The following is an 18,136-nucleotide window of genomic DNA, read 5'->3' on the forward strand; positions in this document are numbered from 1 at the left end:
ACTTTACATTGGAACGACATGAAATATAGTCAGAAGTAGTCTTGGGGAGAATAGGTTCAGCAACAGGTGGTATTGGTCCACAATTCCAGTTTTGCCCCCACACTGCCTCTAATTCTTGCAAGAAGTAAGGTACCCTTAGCCACGTTATACACTTCCACTAGAGGCAGCGGTGGCAAGGTTGAGTTGAAAAGGTTTTGGGTTTGCGACCCATTGCAGCTGAGCCAGTGGTGCAGATTACCCAAAATGCTTTGCTCTCGATATTGGTTTTTTTACTACTGGAAAAAGGTAACATCTATTGAATAAGTACCCCACCTTGCCATGAATGACATGTCATCAAGAATCCACCAAAGTGGTAGGTAGGGGGCGAACTGCTAGACATTGCAATGTTAAAACACAATGTTACCGTTAAAGGAGAAGCTGTGCAAAACACTGTAAACAGTTTGAGTAGCTGTAATATATCATTCTTTCGCAGAGGCGATATCATAGCCTATGAAGTCCATCTGAGGCGTGATTATTGCTGGTTGAAAACTTAACCCAATACCCCGCTTGGGATGACTTGAAATATAGTCAGCCTTGGCAATTTTTGATAGTCTCATGTGAGACTGCTATACATGTGAAAGAGAAGATAGTGACAAGACCAAACATGGGCTGCATCCAGCTCATTTATTATATAACCTTTTTGATGCTTCAGCTGACAGTTGAACATTATCTTGCAACTAGGTAGAAACAGAAAAAAGGTGTCAGTAGTATATGCTGTGTCAGAAGTAGGGTTCGGGAGAATGAACTCAGCAACAGCGGGTTTGGGCCCACAGTTTCAGCTTTGCCCCCACACTGCCTCGAATTGTTGCAAGTAGTATGTTACCCAAAGCCACTTGACCCACTTTGTCTTGCCTCCTCTAGAGGCAGCTATGGCAAGATTTACATGAAAAGGTTTTGGGTTCGTCCCCCATTGCAGCTGAGCCAGCGGTGCTGATTACCCAAAGTGCTTTGCTCTCGATATTGGTTTTGTCCAGGAAAAAAGGGAACATCTATTGAACAAGTACCCCACCTTGCCATTAATTACATGTAATCGAGAATCCACCAGTGTTAGGTAGGGGGCGAACTGCTAGACATACCAATGTAACAAAAAATAATACAGTTTGCCGAGAAGCTGTGCGAGATACTGCAAGCAGTTTGAATAGCAGATTTCTGATATTCTATCGCAGTGGCATTATCATAGCCTATGAGGTCCATCCGAGGAGTGGTTATTGTTGGGTGACAACTTAACCCAAAACTTTACATTGGAACGACATGAAATATAGTCAGAAGTAGTCTTGGGGAGAATAGGTTCAGCAACAGGTGGTATTGGTCCACAATTCCAGTTTTGCCCCCCACACTGCCTCTAATTCTTGGCCTGGCCTACTGGTGAGGCTTGCTAGCTGGTTGGCTTGGCCTGGCCTACTGGTGAGGCTTGCTAGCTGGTTAGCTTGGCCTGGCCTGCTGGTGAGGCCTGCTGGCTCTCTCGGCCCTCAAGTTTGGCAGGTGTTGTGTTGGTCAGTGTTCCTTTTTGTTATCCCCTTAATTCCCCTTACCTAAATTTGTTTGTTTGTTAGCTCGCCCCACCCCCCCTCCCCCCGTTTTTGTTTGTTTTGTTCATTATTGTCCTTCCCCTTCGTGCCTTTCCCCTCCGGGGAAAATTTAATTTAAAAAATTACACACACAAAAAAAAAAAAAAATCCCTCCTTGTGTCCCTTCCCATTGTTGATAAGATTAGTTTGGTGCTGTGCTAGATAGTTTGTTGTGTGTCCCGTGGTACTGGTAGGCCCTGTTCAGCACAGTCTGGCTGAGCCTGCTAGTTCCTTGGCTGTTTTACACCCCTTCCTCTTCCTCTCCCTTTCCCCTTCCCTTCCCCCTCCCCTCCCCTCTCACTGGTGTTGGGCTGTAAAGGGAGTGGGCCTCCATCATGTCAGCAGCACAGGCTGGCATGAGGAGGCACCATGCAGTGCGCCTCCTTCTAAAGGAGAGGGGAGGAAAAATAATGGAGCTATCCCGATTGGATTTCTCCAGAAAATTCCTCCAGAAAGAGCTCGGCTTTCATCCCGCGCAGGTAAACTGCATCTTAGCCCTCCCCTATAGGAAGGGCTTCGATGTCAGTTTTGCCAACGCCAGCTTCCTGAGGGAGTTCTGGGGGAAACTCCAGAACGCCCTGAACACCCAGGGGTCCCTCACAGCGATGTTTGAGGTGACCAAGCTGACGGATAATAGCATTAAAACCGTTATTGTCCGTATGTACAATGAAACCGTACAGCCGGAGGACGTTGCAGTATGGCTGGGCAGGTACTGCAACGTGAAGGGTCCCCTGATCCAGGTAAAAGACCTCGATGGGATCTGGACAGGGGCCTGGAGGGTCACTGTCCAGCAAAGGGAGGACCCTGGGGGCTATGGTGGGTTGAAAGCCATCCCATCCACCATAGTCCTCGGAGAGAACAGGGGCCATGTTCACTACCAGGACCAGCCCAAGCTGTGCCGTAAGTGTGGTGAACATGGCCACCTTGCAGACGCCTGTCAGAAGGTCGTCTGCATGAAGTGCCGGGAGGTGGGCCACCGCTACGAGGAGTGCACGAACGGAAGGTCGTGCAACCTCTGTGGCGAGCGGTCCCACCTCATCCGCGACTGCCCCTCCTCCTGGGCCAACAGGGCCAAGGCTGGAAGGAGGGAGTGGGCGGCCGCGGACCGGGCTTTTGAGCGCCAGAGGGCTGGAACGGCAGTTGCCGAGGTGGTAGTGGAGGAGCCGGTGGTGGTGGAGGAGGAGGCAGTAGTGGAGCCGGTAGTGGTGGTAGAGGAGACAGTGGTGGAGCCGGTGGTGGTGGCTGTAGTGGAGGGCGCGGAAGGTGCAGTGGTGGAAGAAGTGGGAGGAGAGGACAAAACCCTCCCCACCCCAATCCCCCTGCCCCAGACTAATGTGACCCCTGAAGGAGAAAGGGCCGAGAAAGACGGCTCCGGAGAGATGTTCAGCGAAAGCTCCCCAAGTGGGTCAGACATCATAGGGTCGGTGTCGGAAAGCACCATGGAGACTGTGTCAGAAGGTACGGGAGAGGAGGGGGAGAGTCTGAAGGAACACCTCCCCCTACGTAAAAGAAACGCTGAGGAGCTCTCTGACCCCGAACAGGGTGAGGAGAAAAAGGGAAAGGTGGAGTGGGAGAGCTCCCAGGGGGAGGAAGAACCCAGAACCTTCCCCTCCAACTCCCCCAATCAAGTCTCCTTTTTAAGTCCTGTTTTAACCTCCTCTCCCTTCCAAACCCCCTTACCCCAGAGGGAGAGAGAGAAAGTCCCTGAAGACTAACCCCCTTTTAACCTTTCAATGGCTTTTCTTCTAGCACTGTTTTTACTCACCCCTTTTATGGCTTTTAAAATCACCACTATAAACGTGAGGAGCGTAAAGACAGCAACAAGAGCACAGTCGGTTTTATCCTTTTTAGAAAGGTTTAACTCTGATGTGTTTTTACTACAGGAGTGTGGTCTACCCTTTTTATCCTCTTACAGGAAATGGGAGGATAAGTGGCGGCACGGGCCCTCCATTTGGAGTGGTTCCAATTTTAACAAGAACGACGGTGTTGCCATTTTAATCAAGACCCCACAGGTGGTGGTGAAGGGGAGCACAGTGGTGGTAGGTGGGCGTGCTCTTTTAGCCAACTGTACTTTTATGGGGAGGGATTTTAACGTGCTAAACGTGTATGGTTTTAATGATAAACATGACCGGTGTGCACTTTTAGAGGACCTGCAGTCCCACATGCTAGGGAGGGATCCTCTAGTGGTGGGTGGGGATTTTAATTGTGTTTTAAGCAGAGCAGACAGGAGAGGGGCAGGAGGGGATTTTAAGGTAGACAGGTCAAGTGTTTTATTGCAAGGGTTGTGCAGGGATTTTAAACTGACTGACTGTTTTAAAACCCTGCATCCAAGAGAGGAGGGCTTCACCTGGACCAGTGGTGATGGCACCAGAGCCTCTCGCATTGATTATCTGTTTACCCGGGACTGTCCCCCAACTGATGCTAGAATAACCCCTGCTTTCTTCTCAGACCACGTAATGCTGACGTGCACCCTTTCACTATCTTCGGGTGTGACTGTGGGAAGAGGGCCCTGGAAACTGAACTGCTCCCTTCTAGAAGATGATAGAGTAGTTAGTCAGTACAGAGAGCAGTTCAGCCAGTGGCAGACGCTACAGGACTTCTTTGACACGCGAGCACAGTGGTGGGAAATGGTGAAGGGAAGGACAAGGACCTTCTTTAGAGAGATAGGAAAGGAAAAAAGCAGAGAAAAAGATAGACGCATGGTGGGACTGCAAAAGCGACTGGAAAGGTATTTTAACCTATGCCAACATGGCCTTGATTTTAACCAAGAAATTAAAGAAGTAAAGAAGGAAATGGCACTTTTAGCAGAACAGAGAAGCAAGGGGGTTATTTTAAGAAGCAAGGAAAGGGAATTAGAAGAAGGGGAGAAGTGCACTAGGTACTTTTTTAAGAAAATAGTTAGTAAGGGTAGGATTATGACAGGATTGAGAAACAAGGACGGGGTTTTAAAAACAGATACAGAGGGAATAAAGGAAGTGGTCGAGGACTTTTATGGGGAACTGTTTGGGGTAAAAGATGTGTGCGAGGGAACAATGGGGGACCTTTTAACATACATCGACAAGACCTTACCCAATACAGACGACCTGAAAAAAGACCTGACGAGGACAGAAATCGACCAAGGACTGAAACGTTTTAAGAGGGGTAAATCACCGGGGGAGGACGGCCTCCCTTTGGAGTTTTATCTGACCTTTTGGGATGTTTTAGCCGACGAACTTCTGACTGTTTTTACTGACTTCGAACACCTCGACAGACTACCCGACAGTTTTAGAGTGGGGATCGTGACTCTTTTACACAAGAAAAACGACAGGACGGACCTGAAAAACTGGAGACCGATTACCCTTTTAAACTTTGATTGTAAACTTTTTACCAAGGTTTTAACACTCAGAATGTCTTCTGTTTTAGGGGAGGTGATCCACCCGGACCAAACCTGTGCCGTGCCCGGAAGGAAGATCACGGACAGCCTGATACTGATCCGAGATGCCATCTGTTATGCGAGAGACAGAAACATGCGGCTTGTAGTCCTAAATTTAGATTTTGAAAAAGCCTTTGATCGGGTCTCGCACCAGTACCTCTTTAAGGTACTGCAAAAAATGGGTTTCCCAGACAGGTTCTTAGCTTGGGTGGGACTGCTGTACGGGGACATCACCAGCAAAATCCTTGTAAATGGGCATCTGTCAAAAGCAGTGGGAGTACACTGCGGCGTCCGTCAGGGCTGTCCGTTATCTCCCCTTCTGTTCGTGGCCTGTATTGAACCACTGGCACAGGTCTTGAGAAGGGACCAAGGGATCAGTGGGGTGGGTATCCCGGGGAGTGGGGGGATGACCGCCAAGTGCGTCTTTTACATGGACGACGTCAACATTTTATGTACCGACCTTTTATCCGTCGACAGGACTCTGGACAGGACTGACTGGTACGGACGAGCCTCTGGGGCGAGACTGAATAGAGACAAGACAGAGGCCCAATTCTTCGGACCGTGGGCAGACCCAGACTTGACCAGACTACCTCTGACAGTTAAACTGACGGACATAAGGGTACTGGGGGTAAAGTTTGACCGGGGGGGAGGAGGGAGCGGTAACTGGAGCGGAATCCTGGGGACGGTAAGACAGAGACTGGGTTTTTGGGGACTACGACAGCTGACTTTTGAGGGCAAGGTTTTAATCATTAAAGCTGTGATTTTACCTGTGCTTTTATTAATCAGTTCTGTTTTTATCCCCCCTCGAAGGAGTATTTTAGACCTGGAGCGGATGCTTTTTTACTTCCTGTGGGGAGGCAAGTGGGAGAGGCTGAGGAGGGAGGTGGTCAAGAGGCCCAGGTCCAAGGGGGGGAAAGGCTTGCCTGACCTCTACTTGTTCCTGGGCAGCCGCTACACAGCGTTACATCTGACTCTTGCCACCTCCCCGGTCAACAACAAGACCCAGGCCCTCGCACGGTTCTGGCTGGGATCTTACCTCAGGACTCTGAGGCTGATCCCAGTCGACCTGCGAGCCCCAGTCTCTTTCCTGCTACCCCCGCACTACGCCCAGCTCCAGAAGTTTTTAAGACATTTTAAACTGGAAAAAGAAACAGTCACGGTTTTAAAAAAAAACAGCTCTCTTCTCTCTCTTGTGCAGGATCGGGAACCAGTGTGTCCAGTGCGCGGGCTCGCTATAGGTGAGCCCACAACGGTTTGGCGCAACGTGGCCCATCCTGCTCTCCTGAATCGGCATCGGGACCTGTCCTGGATGGTCGCCCACGAGATCCTCCCGGTCAGGGCCGTTATGCACTCACGGGGCATGGCGAGGACATCCGCGTGCCCCCGACCAGGCTGCGGCCAAGAAGAGTCGGTGAGGCACATGCTCTGGGAGTGCAGAGCCGCCAGGGACCTGTGGAAGGAAGCAGGCCCCCTGATCACCTCGTGTCTGCCAGCAGGGGAGGACCTAACACCTCAGCTCGTGCCCATTCCATCGAAGGCCTTCACCAAGCTCTGGCCCACCCTCACGTGCCTGAAGGAAGCACTGTGGTCCTCCCGTAACCTGCTGGTAGCGAAAAACGTAGAGACCACCCCCCAGGCAGTGGCCATGGTAGCCACGGAAGCCCTGGGGTGGTACGGAAGGAAGGGGGCCTCGACCCCAGGCGAAGGGTCCCCCACAACACCCTAGGTCCCGGCGGCCACGGCCGGGAGCTTGATAAAGACTCACCCCCCTCCTGTACAAGGGACTGAAGACAGCCTTTTAACAAAGTGACTTTTTAACATGGTTTTTCATGTCTTAAAAATGTTTTACCTTTGTTAGATCATTAGTACACATTTTAAATGGCTTTTACAGATTTGATGTTTTTACAAGGAAAGTACTTTTACCCATGGTTGTTTTCATTGGTTTTAACAACAAGTACTTTTTAACAAATTTAAACGTAACTTTCAAATGCTGTGTTTTATGCTTTGTTGCCGTTTTTATGTGTATCAATGATGTAAAAAATGTATGAGCTGTTTTTAAAGGAAATGTATCAATAAAACTTTTCCAAAAGAAAAAAACCCTTAGCCACGTTATACACTTCCACTAGAGGCAGCGGTGGCAAGGTTGAGTTGAAAAGGTTTTGGGTTTGCGACCCATTGCAGCTGAGCCAGTGGTGCAGATTACCCAAAATGCTTTGCTCTCGATATTGTTTTTTTTACTACTGGAAAAAGGTAACATCTATTGAATAAGTACCCCACCTTGCCATGAATGACATGTCATCAAGAATCCACCAAAGTGGTAGGTAGGGGGCGAACTGCTAGACATTGCAATGTTAAAACACAATATTACCGTTAAAGGAGAAGCTGTGCAAAACACTGTAAACAGTTTGAGTAGCTGTAATATATCATTCTTTCGCAGAGGCGTTATCATAGCCTATGAAGTCCATCTGAGGCGTGATTATTGCTGGTTGAAAACTTAACCCAATACCCCGCTTGGGATGACTTGAAATATAGTCAGCCTTGGCAATTTTTGATAGTCTCATGTGAGACTGCTATACATGTGAAAGAGAAGATAGTGACAAGACCAAACATGGGCTGCATCCAGCTCATTTATTATATAACCTTTTTGATGCTTCAGCTGACAGTTGAACATTATCTTGCAACTAGGTAGAAACAGAAAAAAGGTGTCAGTAGTATATGCTGTGTCAGAAGTAGGGTTCGGGAGAATGAACTCAGCAACAGCGGGTTTGGGCCCACAGTTTCAGCTTTGCCCCCACACTGCCTCGAATTGTTGCAAGTAGTATGTTACCCAAAGCCACTTGACCCACTTTGTCTTGCCTCCTCTAGAGGCAGCTATGGCAAGATTTACATGAAAAGGTTTTGGGTTCGTCCCCCATTGCAGCTGAGCCAGCCGTGCTGATTACCCAAAGTGCTTTGCTCTCGATATTGGTTTTGTCCAGGAAAAAAGGGAACATCTATTGAACAAGTACCCCACCTTGCCATTAATTACATGTAATCGAGAATCCACCAGTGTTAGGTAGGGGGCGAACTGCTAGACATACCAATGTAACAAAAAATAATACCGTTTGCCGAGAAGCTGTGCGAGATACTGCAAGCAGTTTGAATAGCAGATTTCTGATATTCTATCGCAGTGGCATTATCATAGCCTATGAGGTCCATCCGAGGAGTGGTTATTGTTGGGTGACAACTTAACCCAAAACTTTACATTGGAACGACATGAAATATAGTCAGAAGTAGTCTTGGGGAGAATAGGTTCAGCAACAGGTGGTATTGGTCCACAATTCCAGTTTTGCCCCCCACACTGCCTCTAATTCTTGCAAGAAGTAAGGTACCCTTAGCCACGTTATACACTTCCACTAGAGGCAGCGGTGGCAAGGTTGAGTTGAAAAGGTTTTGGGTTTGCGACCCATTGCAGCTGAGCCAGTGGTGCAGATTACCCAAAATGCTTTGCTCTCGATATTGTTTTTTTTACTACTGGAAAAAGGTAACATCTATTGAATAAGTACCCCACCTTGCCATGAATGACATGTCATCAAGAATCCACCAAAGTGGTAGGTAGGGGGCGAACTGCTAGACATTGCAATGTTAAAACACAATATTACCGTTAAAGGAGAAGCTGTGCAAAACACTGTAAACAGTTTGAGTAGCTGTAATATATCATTCTTTCGCAGAGGCGATATCATAGCCTATGAAGTCCATCTGAGGCCTGATTATTGCTGGTTGAAAACTTAACCCAATACCCCGCTTGGGATGACTTGAAATATAGTCAGCCTTGGCAATTTTTGATAGTCTCATGTGAGACTGCTATACATGTGAAAGAGAAGATAGTGACAAGACCAAACATGGGCTGCATCCAGCTCATTTATTATATAACCTTTTTGATGCTTCAGCTGACAGTTGAACATTATCTTGCAACTAGGTAGAAACAGAAAAAAGGTGTCAGTAGTATATGCTGTGTCAGAAGTAGGGTTCGGGAGAATGAACTCAGCAACAGCGGGTTTGGGCCCACAGTTTCAGCTTTGCCCCCACACTGCCTCGAATTGTTGCAAGTAGTATGTTACCCAAAGCCACTTGACCCACTTTGTCTTGCCTCCTCTAGAGGCAGCTATGGCAAGATTTACATGAAAAGGTTTTGGGTTCGTCCCCCATTGCAGCTGAGCCAGCGGTGCTGATTACCCAAAGTGCTTTGCTCTCGATATTGGTTTTGTCCAGGAAAAAAGGGAACATCTATTGAACAAGTACCCCACCTTGCCATTAATTACATGTAATCGAGAATCCACCAGTGTTAGGTAGGGGGCGAACTGCTAGACATACCAATGTAACAAAAAATAATACAGTTTGCCGAGAAGCTGTGCGAGATACTGCAAGCAGTTTGAATAGCAGATTTCTGATATTCTATCGCAGTGGCATTATCATAGCCTATGAGGTCCATCCGAGGAGTGGTTATTGTTGGGTGACAACTTAACCCAAAACTTTACATTGGAACGACATGAAATATAGTCAGAAGTAGTCTTGGGGAGAATAGGTTCAGCAACAGGTGGTATTGGTCCACAATTCCAGTTTTGCCCCCCACACTGCCTCTAATTCTTGCAAGAAGTAAGGTACCCTTAGCCACGTTATACACTTCCACTAGAGGCAGCGGTGGCAAGGTTGAGTTGAAAAGGTTTTGGGTTTGCGACCCATTGCAGCTGAGCCAGTGGTGCAGATTACCCAAAATGCTTTGCTCTCGATATTGTTTTTTTTACTACTGGAAAAAGGTAACATCTATTGAATAAGTACCCCACCTTGCCATGAATGACATGTCATCAAGAATCCACCAAAGTGGTAGGTAGGGGGCGAACTGCTAGACATTGCAATGTTAAAACACAATATTACCGTTAAAGGAGAAGCTGTGCAAAACACTGTAAACAGTTTGAGTAGCTGTAATATATCATTCTTTCGCAGAGGCGATATCATAGCCTATGAAGTCCATCTGAGGTGTGATTATTGCTGGTTGAAAACTTAACCCAATACCCCGCTTGGGATGACTTGAAATATAGTCAGCCTTGGCAATTTTTGATAGTCTCATGTGAGACTGCTATGCATGTGAAAGAGAAGATAGTGACAAGACCAAACATGGGCTGCATCCAGCTCATTTATTATATAACCTTTTTGATGCTTCAGCTGACAGTTGAACATTATCTTGCAACTAGGTAGAAACAGAAAAAAGGTGTCAGTAGTATATGCTGTGTCAGAAGTAGGGTTCGGGAGAATGAACTCAGCAACAGCGGGTTTGGGCCCACAGTTTCAGCTTTGCCCCCACACTGCCTCGAATTGTTGCAAGTAGTATGTTACCCAAAGCCACTTGACCCACTTTGTCTTGCCTCCTCTAGAGGCAGCTATGGCAAGATTTACATGAAAAGGTTTTGGGTTCGTCCCCCATTGCAGCTGAGCCAGCGGTGCTGATTACCCAAAGTGCTTTGCTCTCGATATTGGTTTTGTCCAGGAAAAAAGGGAACATCTATTGAACAAGTACCCCACCTTGCCATTAATTACATGTAATCGAGAATCCACCAGTGTTAGGTAGGGGGCGAACTGCTAGACATACCAATGTAACAAAAAATAATACAGTTTGCCGAGAAGCTGTGCGAGATACTGCAAGCAGTTTGAATAGCAGATTTCTGATATTCTATCGCAGTGGCATTATCATAGCCTATGAGGTCCATCCGAGGAGTGGTTATTGTTGGGTGACAACTTAACCCAAAACTTTACATTGGAACGACATGAAATATAGTCAGAAGTAGTCTTGGGGAGAATAGGTTCAGCAACAGGTGGTATTGGTCCACAATTCCAGTTTTGCCCCCCACACTGCCTCTAATTCTTGCAAGAAGTAAGGTACCCTTAGCCACGTTATACACTTCCACTAGAGGCAGCGGTGGCAAGGTTGAGTTGAAAAGGTTTTGGGTTTGCGACCCATTGCAGCTGAGCCAGTGGTGCAGATTACCCAAAATGCTTTGCTCTCGATATTGTTTTTTTTACTACTGGAAAAAGGTAACATCTATTGAATAAGTACCCCACCTTGCCATGAATGACATGTCATCAAGAATCCACCAAAGTGGTAGGTAGGGGGCGAACTGCTAGACATTGCAATGTTAAAACACAATATTACCGTTAAAGGAGAAGCTGTGCAAAACACTGTAAACAGTTTGAGTAGCTGTAATATATCATTCTTTCGCAGAGGCGATATCATAGCCTATGAAGTCCATCTGAGGCGTGATTATTGCTGGTTGAAAACTTAACCCAATACCCCGCTTGGGATGACTTGAAATATAGTCAGCCTTGGCAATTTTTGATAGTCTCATGTGAGACTGCTATACATGTGAAAGAGAAGATAGTGACAAGACCAAACATGGGCTGCATCCAGCTCATTTATTATATAACCTTTTTGATGCTTCAGCTGACAGTTGAACATTATCTTGCAACTAGGTAGAAACAGAAAAAAGGTGTCAGTAGTATATGCTGTGTCAGAAGTAGGGTTCGGGAGAATGAACTCAGCAACAGCGGGTTTGGGCCCACAGTTTCAGCTTTGCCCCCACACTGCCTCGAATTGTTGCAAGTAGTATGTTACCCAAAGCCACTTGACCCACTTTGTCTTGCCTCCTCTAGAGGCAGCTATGGCAAGATTTACATGAAAAGGTTTTGGGTTCGTCCCCCATTGCAGCTGAGCCAGCGGTGCTGATTACCCAAAGTGCTTTGCTCTCGATATTGGTTTTGTCCAGGAAAAAAGGGAACATCTATTGAACAAGTACCCCACCTTGCCATTAATTACATGTAATCGAGAATCCACCAGTGTTAGGTAGGGGGCGAACTGCTAGACATACCAATGTAACAAAAAATAATACAGTTTGCCGAGAAGCTGTGCGAGATACTGCAAGCAGTTTGAATAGCAGATTTCTGATATTCTATCGCAGTGGCATTATCATAGCCTATGAGGTCCATCCGAGGAGTGGTTATTGTTGGGTGACAACTTAACCCAAAACTTTACATTGGAACGACATGAAATATAGTCAGAAGTAGTCTTGGGGAGAATAGGTTCAGCAACAGGTGGTATTGGTCCACAATTCCAGTTTTGCCCCCCACACTGCCTCTAATTCTTGCAAGAAGTAAGGTACCCTTAGCCACGTTATACACTTCCACTAGAGGCAGCGGTGGCAAGGTTGAGTTGAAAAGGTTTTGGGTTTGCGACCCATTGCAGCAGAGCCAGTGGTGCAGATTACCCAAAATGCTTTGCTCTCGATATTGTTTTTTTTACTACTGGAAAAAGGTAACATCTATTGAATAAGTACCCCACCTTGCCATGAATGACATGTCATCAAGAATCCACCAAAGTGGTAGGTAGGGGGCGAACTGCTAGACATTGCAATGTTAAAACACAATATTACCGTTAAAGGAGAAGCTGTGCAAAACACTGTAAACAGTTTGAGTAGCTGTAATATATCATTCTTTCGCAGAGGCGATATCATAGCCTATGAAGTCCATCTGAGGCGTGATTATTGCTGGTTGAAAACTTAACCCAATACCCCGCTTGGGATGACTTGAAATATAGTCAGCCTTGGCAATTTTTGATAGTCTCATGTGAGACTGCTATACATGTGAAAGAGAAGATAGTGACAAGACCAAACATGGGCTGCATCCAGCTCATTTATTATATAACCTTTTTGATGCTTCAGCTGACAGTTGAACATTATCTTGCAACTAGGTAGAAACAGAAAAAAGGTGTCAGTAGTATATGCTGTGTCAGAAGTAGGGTTCGGGAGAATGAACTCAGCAACAGCGGGTTTGGGCCCACAGTTTCAGCTTTGCCCCCACACTGCCTCGAATTGTTGCAAGTAGTATGTTACCCAAAGCCACTTGACCCACTTTGTCTTGCCTCCTCTAGAGGCAGCTATGGCAAGATTTACATGAAAAGGTTTTGGGTTCGTCCCCCATTGCAGCTGAGCCAGCGGTGCTGATTACCCAAAGTGCTTTGCTCTCGATATTGGTTTTGTCCAGGAAAAAAGGGAACATCTATTGAACAAGTACCCCACCTTGCCATTAATTACATGTAATCGAGAATCCACCAGTGTTAGGTAGGGGGCGAACTGCTAGACATACCAATGTAACAAAAAATAATACAGTTTGCCGAGAAGCTGTGCGAGATACTGCAAGCAGTTTGAATAGCAGATTTCTGATATTCTATCGCAGTGGCATTATCATAGCCTATGAGGTCCATCCGAGGAGTGGTTATTGTTGGGTGACAACTTAACCCAAAACTTTACATTGGAACGACATGAAATATAGTCAGAAGTAGTCTTGGGGAGAATAGGTTCAGCAACAGGTGGTATTGGTCCACAATTCCAGTTTTGCCCCCCACACTGCCTCTAATTCTTGCAAGAAGTAAGGTACCCTTAGCCACGTTATACACTTCCACTAGAGGCAGCGGTGGCAAGGTTGAGTTGAAAAGGTTTTGGGTTTGCGACCCATTGCAGCAGAGCCAGTGGTGCAGATTACCCAAAATGCTTTGCTCTCGATATTGTTTTTTTTACTACTGGAAAAAGGTAACATCTATTGAATAAGTACCCCACCTTGCCATGAATGACATGTCATCAAGAATCCACCAAAGTGGTAGGTAGGGGGCGAACTGCTAGACATTGCAATGTTAAAACACAATATTACCGTTAAAGGAGAAGCTGTGCAAAACACTGTAAACAGTTTGAGTAGCTGTAATATATCATTCTTTCGCAGAGGCGATATCATAGCCTATGAAGTCCATCTGAGGCGTGATTATTGCTGGTTGAAAACTTAACCCAATACCCCGCTTGGGATGACTTGAAATATAGTCAGCCTTGGCAATTTTTGATAGTCTCATGTGAGACTGCTATACATGTGAAAGAGAAGATAGTGACAAGACCAAACATGGGCTGCATCCAGCTCATTTATTATATAACCTTTTTGATGCTTCAGCTGACAGTTGAACATTATCTTGCAACTAGGTAGAAACAGAAAAAAGGTGTCAGTAGTATATGCTGTGTCAGAAGTAGGGTTCGGGAGAATGAACTCAGCAACAGCGGGTTTGGGCCCACAGTTTCAGCTTTGCCCCCACACTGCCTCGAATTGTTGCAAGTAGTATGTTACCCAAAGCCACTTGACCCACTTTGTCTTGCCTCCTCTAGAGGCAGCTATGGCAAGATTTACATGAAAAGGTTTTGGGTTCGTCCCCCATTGCAGCTGAGCCAGCGGTGCTGATTACCCAAAGTGCTTTGCTCTCGATATTGGTTTTGTCCAGGAAAAAAGGGAACATCTATTGAACAAATACCCCACCTTGCCATTAATTACATGTAATCGAGAATCCACCAGTGTTAGGTAGGGGGCGAACTGCTAGACATACCAATGTAACAAAAAATAATACAGTTTGCCGAGAAGCTGTGCGAGATACTGCAAGCAGTTTGAATAGCAGATTTCTGATATTCTATCGCAGTGGCATTATCATAGCCTATGAGGTCCATCCGAGGAGTGGTTATTGTTGGGTGACAACTTAACCCAAAACTTTACATTGGAACGACATGAAATATAGTCAGAAGTAGTCTTGGGGAGAATAGGTTCAGCAACAGGTGGTATTGGTCCACAATTCCAGTTTTGCCCCCCACACTGCCTCTAATTCTTGCAAGAAGTAAGGTACCCTTAGCCACGTTATACACTTCCACTAGAGGCAGCGGTGGCAAGGTTGAGTTGAAAAGGTTTTGGGTTTGCGACCCATTGCAGCAGAGCCAGTGGTGCAGATTACCCAAAATGCTTTGCTCTCGATATTGTTTTTTTTACTACTGGAAAAAGGTAACATCTATTGAATAAGTACCCCACCTTGCCATGAATGACATGTCATCAAGAATCCACCAAAGTGGTAGGTAGGGGGCGAACTGCTAGACATTGCAATGTTAAAACACAATATTACCGTTAAAGGAGAAGCTGTGCAAAACACTGTAAACAGTTTGAGTAGCTGTAATATATCATTCTTTCGCAGAGGCGATATCATAGCCTATGAAGTCCATCTGAGGCGTGATTATTGCTGGTTGAAAACTTAACCCAATACCCCGCTTGGGATGACTTGAAATATAGTCAGCCTTGGCAATTTTTGATAGTCTCATGTGAGACTGCTATACATGTGAAAGAGAAGATAGTGACAAGACCAAACATGGGCTGCATCCAGCTCATTTATTATATAACCTTTTTGATGCTTCAGCTGACAGTTGAACATTATCTTGCAACTAGGTAGAAACAGAAAAAAGGTGTCAGTAGTATATGCTGTGTCAGAAGTAGGGTTCGGGAGAATGAACTCAGCAACAGCGGGTTTGGGCCCACAGTTTCAGCTTTGCCCCCACACTGCCTCGAATTGTTGCAAGTAGTATGTTACCCAAAGCCACTTGACCCACTTTGTCTTGCCTCCTCTAGAGGCAGCTATGGCAAGATTTACATGAAAAGGTTTTGGGTTCGTCCCCCATTGCAGCTGAGCCAGCGGTGCTGATTACCCAAAGTGCTTTGCTCTCGATATTGGTTTTGTCCAGGAAAAAAGGGAACATCTATTGAACAAATACCCCACCTTGCCATTAATTACATGTAATCGAGAATCCACCAGTGTTAGGTAGGGGGCGAACTGCTAGACATACCAATGTAACAAAAAATAATACAGTTTGCCGAGAAGCTGTGCGAGATACTGCAAGCAGTTTGAATAGCAGATTTCTGATATTCTATCGCAGTGGCATTATCATAGCCTATGAGGTCCATCCGAGGAGTGGTTATTGTTGGGTGACAACTTAACCCAAAACTTTACATTGGAACGACATGAAATATAGTCAGAAGTAGTCTTGGGGAGAATAGGTTCAGCAACAGGTGGTATTGGTCCACAATTCCAGTTTTGCCCCCCACACTGCCTCTAATTCTTGCAAGAAGTAAGGTACCCTTAGCCACGTTATACACTTCCACTAGAGGCAGCGGTGGCAAGGTTGAGTTGAAAAGGTTTTGGGTTTGCGACCCATTGCAGCTGAGCCAGTGGTGCAGATTACCCAAAATGCTTTGCTCTCGATATTGTTTTTTTTACTACTGGATAAAGGTAACATCTATTGAATAAGTACCCCACCTTGCCATGAATGACATGTCATCAAGAATCCACCAAAGTGGTAGGTAGGGGGCGAACTGCTAGACATTGCAATGTTAAAACACAATGTTACCGTTAAAGGAGAAGCTGTGCAAAACACTGTAAACAGTTTGAGTAGCTGTAATATATCATTCTTTCGCAGAGGCGATATCATAGCCTATGAAGTCCATCTGAGGCGTGATTATTGCTGGTTGAAAACTTAACCCAATACCCCGCTTGGGATGACTTGAAATATAGTCAGCCTTGGCAATTTTTGATAGTCTCATGTGAGACTGCTATACATGTGAAAGAGAAGATAGTGACAAGACCAAACATGGGCTGCATCCAGCTCATTTATTATATAACCTTTTTGATGCTTCAGCTGACAGTTGAACATTATCTTGCAACTAGGTAGAAACAGAAAAAAGGTGTCAGTAGTATATGCTGTGTCAGAAGTAGGGTTCGGGAGAATGAACTCAGCAACAGCGGGTTTGGGCCCACAGTTTCAGCTTTGCCCCCACACTGCCTCGAATTGTTGCAAGTAGTATGTTACCCAAAGCCACTTGACCCACTTTGTCTTGCCTCCTCTAGAGGCAGCTATGGCAAGATTTACATGAAAAGGTTTTGGGTTCGTCCCCCATTGCAGCTGAGCCAGCGGTGCTGATTACCCAAAGTGCTTTGCTCTCGATATTGGTTTTGTCCAGGAAAAAAGGGAACATCTATTGAACAAGTACCCCACCTTGCCATTAATTACATGTAATCGAGAATCCACCAGTGTTAGGTAGGGGGCGAACTGCTAGACATACCAATGTAACAAAAAATAATACAGTTTGCCGAGAAGCTGTGCGAGATACTGCAAGCAGTTTGAATAGCAGATTTCTGATATTCTATCGCAGTGGCATTATCATAGCCTATGAGGTCCATCCGAGGAGTGGTTATTGTTGGGTGACAACTTAACCCAAAACTTTACATTGGAACGACATGAAATATAGTCAGAAGTAGTCTTGGGGAGAATAGGTTCAGCAACAGGTGGTATTGGTCCACAATTCCAGTTTTGCCCCCCATACTGCCTCTAATTCTTGCAAGAAGTAAGGTACCCTTAGCCACGTTATACACTTCCACTAGAGGCAGCGGTGGCAAGGTTGAGTTGAAAAGGTTTTGGGTTTGCGACCCATTGCAGCTGAGCCAGTGGTGCAGATTACCCAAAATGCTTTGCTCTCGATATTGTTTTTTTTACTACTGGAAAAAGGTAACATCTATTGAATAAGTACCCCACCTTGCCATGAATGACATGTCATCAAGAATCCACCAAAGTGGTAGGTAGGGGGCGAACTGCTAGACATTGCAATGTTAAAACACAATATTACCGTTAAAGGAGAAGCTGTGCAAAACACTGTAAACAGTTTGAGTAGCTGTAATATATCATTCTTTCGCAGAGGCGATATCATAGCCTATGAAGTCCATCTGAGGCGTGATTATTGCTGGTTGAAAACTTAACCCAATACCCCGCTTGGGATGACTTGAAATATAGTCAGCCTTGGCAATTTTTGATAGTCTCATGTGAGACTGCTATACATGTGAAAGAGAAGATAGTGACAAGACCAAACATGGGCTGCATCCAGCTCATTTATTATATAACCTTTTTGATGCTTCAGCTGACAGTTGAACATTATCTTGCAACTAGGTAGAAACAGAAAAAAGGTGTCAGTAGTATATGCTGTGTCAGAAGTAGGGTTCGGGAGAATGAACTCAGCAACAGCGGGTTTGGGCCCACAGTTTCAGCTTTGCCCCCACACTGCCTCGAATTGTTGCAAGTAGTATGTTACCCAAAGCCACTTGACCCACTTTGTCTTGCCTCCTCTAGAGGCAGCTATGGCAAGATTTACATGAAAAGGTTTTGGGTTCGTCCCCCATTGCAGCTGAGCCAGCGGT

At 45.8% G+C, this 18,136-nt stretch overlaps 1 protein-coding gene and 10 non-coding genes across 11 annotated transcripts; all 11 read left to right on the forward strand.

The window, feature by feature from the left end:
- Positions 1 to 460: 460 nt before the first annotated feature.
- On the forward strand, positions 461 to 602 carry LOC118955902. Its single transcript, XR_005045681.1, has one exon. It is a non-coding gene; the product is annotated as a U4 spliceosomal RNA (small nuclear RNA).
- Positions 603 to 3,342: 2,740 nt separating this feature from the next.
- On the forward strand, positions 3,343 to 6,757 carry LOC110533120. The gene is made up of 2 exons (XM_036974127.1): positions 3,343 to 3,646; positions 6,218 to 6,757. The coding sequence occupies exons 1-2, from the start codon at positions 3,380 to 3,382 to the stop codon at positions 6,743 to 6,745; spliced, it is 795 nt and encodes a 264-aa protein (XP_036830022.1). The 5' UTR covers positions 3,343 to 3,379; the 3' UTR covers positions 6,746 to 6,757.
- Positions 6,758 to 7,444: 687 nt separating this feature from the next.
- On the forward strand, positions 7,445 to 7,586 carry LOC118955869. Its single transcript, XR_005045650.1, has one exon. It is a non-coding gene; the product is annotated as a U4 spliceosomal RNA (small nuclear RNA).
- Positions 7,587 to 8,717: 1,131 nt separating this feature from the next.
- Positions 8,718 to 8,859, forward strand: LOC118955880. The gene has a single exon (XR_005045661.1). It is a non-coding gene; the product is annotated as a U4 spliceosomal RNA (small nuclear RNA).
- A 1,131-nt stretch (positions 8,860 to 9,990) lies between these two features.
- On the forward strand, positions 9,991 to 10,132 carry LOC118955873. The gene has a single exon (XR_005045654.1). It is a non-coding gene; the product is annotated as a U4 spliceosomal RNA (small nuclear RNA).
- Positions 10,133 to 11,263: 1,131 nt separating this feature from the next.
- LOC118955903 lies at positions 11,264 to 11,405 on the forward strand. The gene has a single exon (XR_005045682.1). It is a non-coding gene; the product is annotated as a U4 spliceosomal RNA (small nuclear RNA).
- A 1,131-nt stretch (positions 11,406 to 12,536) lies between these two features.
- LOC118955904 lies at positions 12,537 to 12,678 on the forward strand. Its single transcript, XR_005045683.1, has one exon. It is a non-coding gene; the product is annotated as a U4 spliceosomal RNA (small nuclear RNA).
- A 1,131-nt stretch (positions 12,679 to 13,809) lies between these two features.
- Positions 13,810 to 13,951, forward strand: LOC118955905. The gene has a single exon (XR_005045684.1). It is a non-coding gene; the product is annotated as a U4 spliceosomal RNA (small nuclear RNA).
- Positions 13,952 to 15,082: 1,131 nt separating this feature from the next.
- Positions 15,083 to 15,224, forward strand: LOC118955906. Its single transcript, XR_005045685.1, has one exon. It is a non-coding gene; the product is annotated as a U4 spliceosomal RNA (small nuclear RNA).
- A 1,131-nt stretch (positions 15,225 to 16,355) lies between these two features.
- On the forward strand, positions 16,356 to 16,497 carry LOC118955908. The gene has a single exon (XR_005045687.1). It is a non-coding gene; the product is annotated as a U4 spliceosomal RNA (small nuclear RNA).
- A 1,131-nt stretch (positions 16,498 to 17,628) lies between these two features.
- On the forward strand, positions 17,629 to 17,770 carry LOC118955909. Its single transcript, XR_005045688.1, has one exon. It is a non-coding gene; the product is annotated as a U4 spliceosomal RNA (small nuclear RNA).
- Positions 17,771 to 18,136: the final 366 nt, after the last annotated feature.

This window comes from Oncorhynchus mykiss, unplaced genomic scaffold (assembly GCF_013265735.2).
Source record: "Oncorhynchus mykiss isolate Arlee unplaced genomic scaffold, USDA_OmykA_1.1 un_scaffold_412, whole genome shotgun sequence".
In the NCBI taxonomy this organism is placed as follows: domain Eukaryota; kingdom Metazoa; phylum Chordata; class Actinopteri; order Salmoniformes; family Salmonidae; genus Oncorhynchus; species Oncorhynchus mykiss.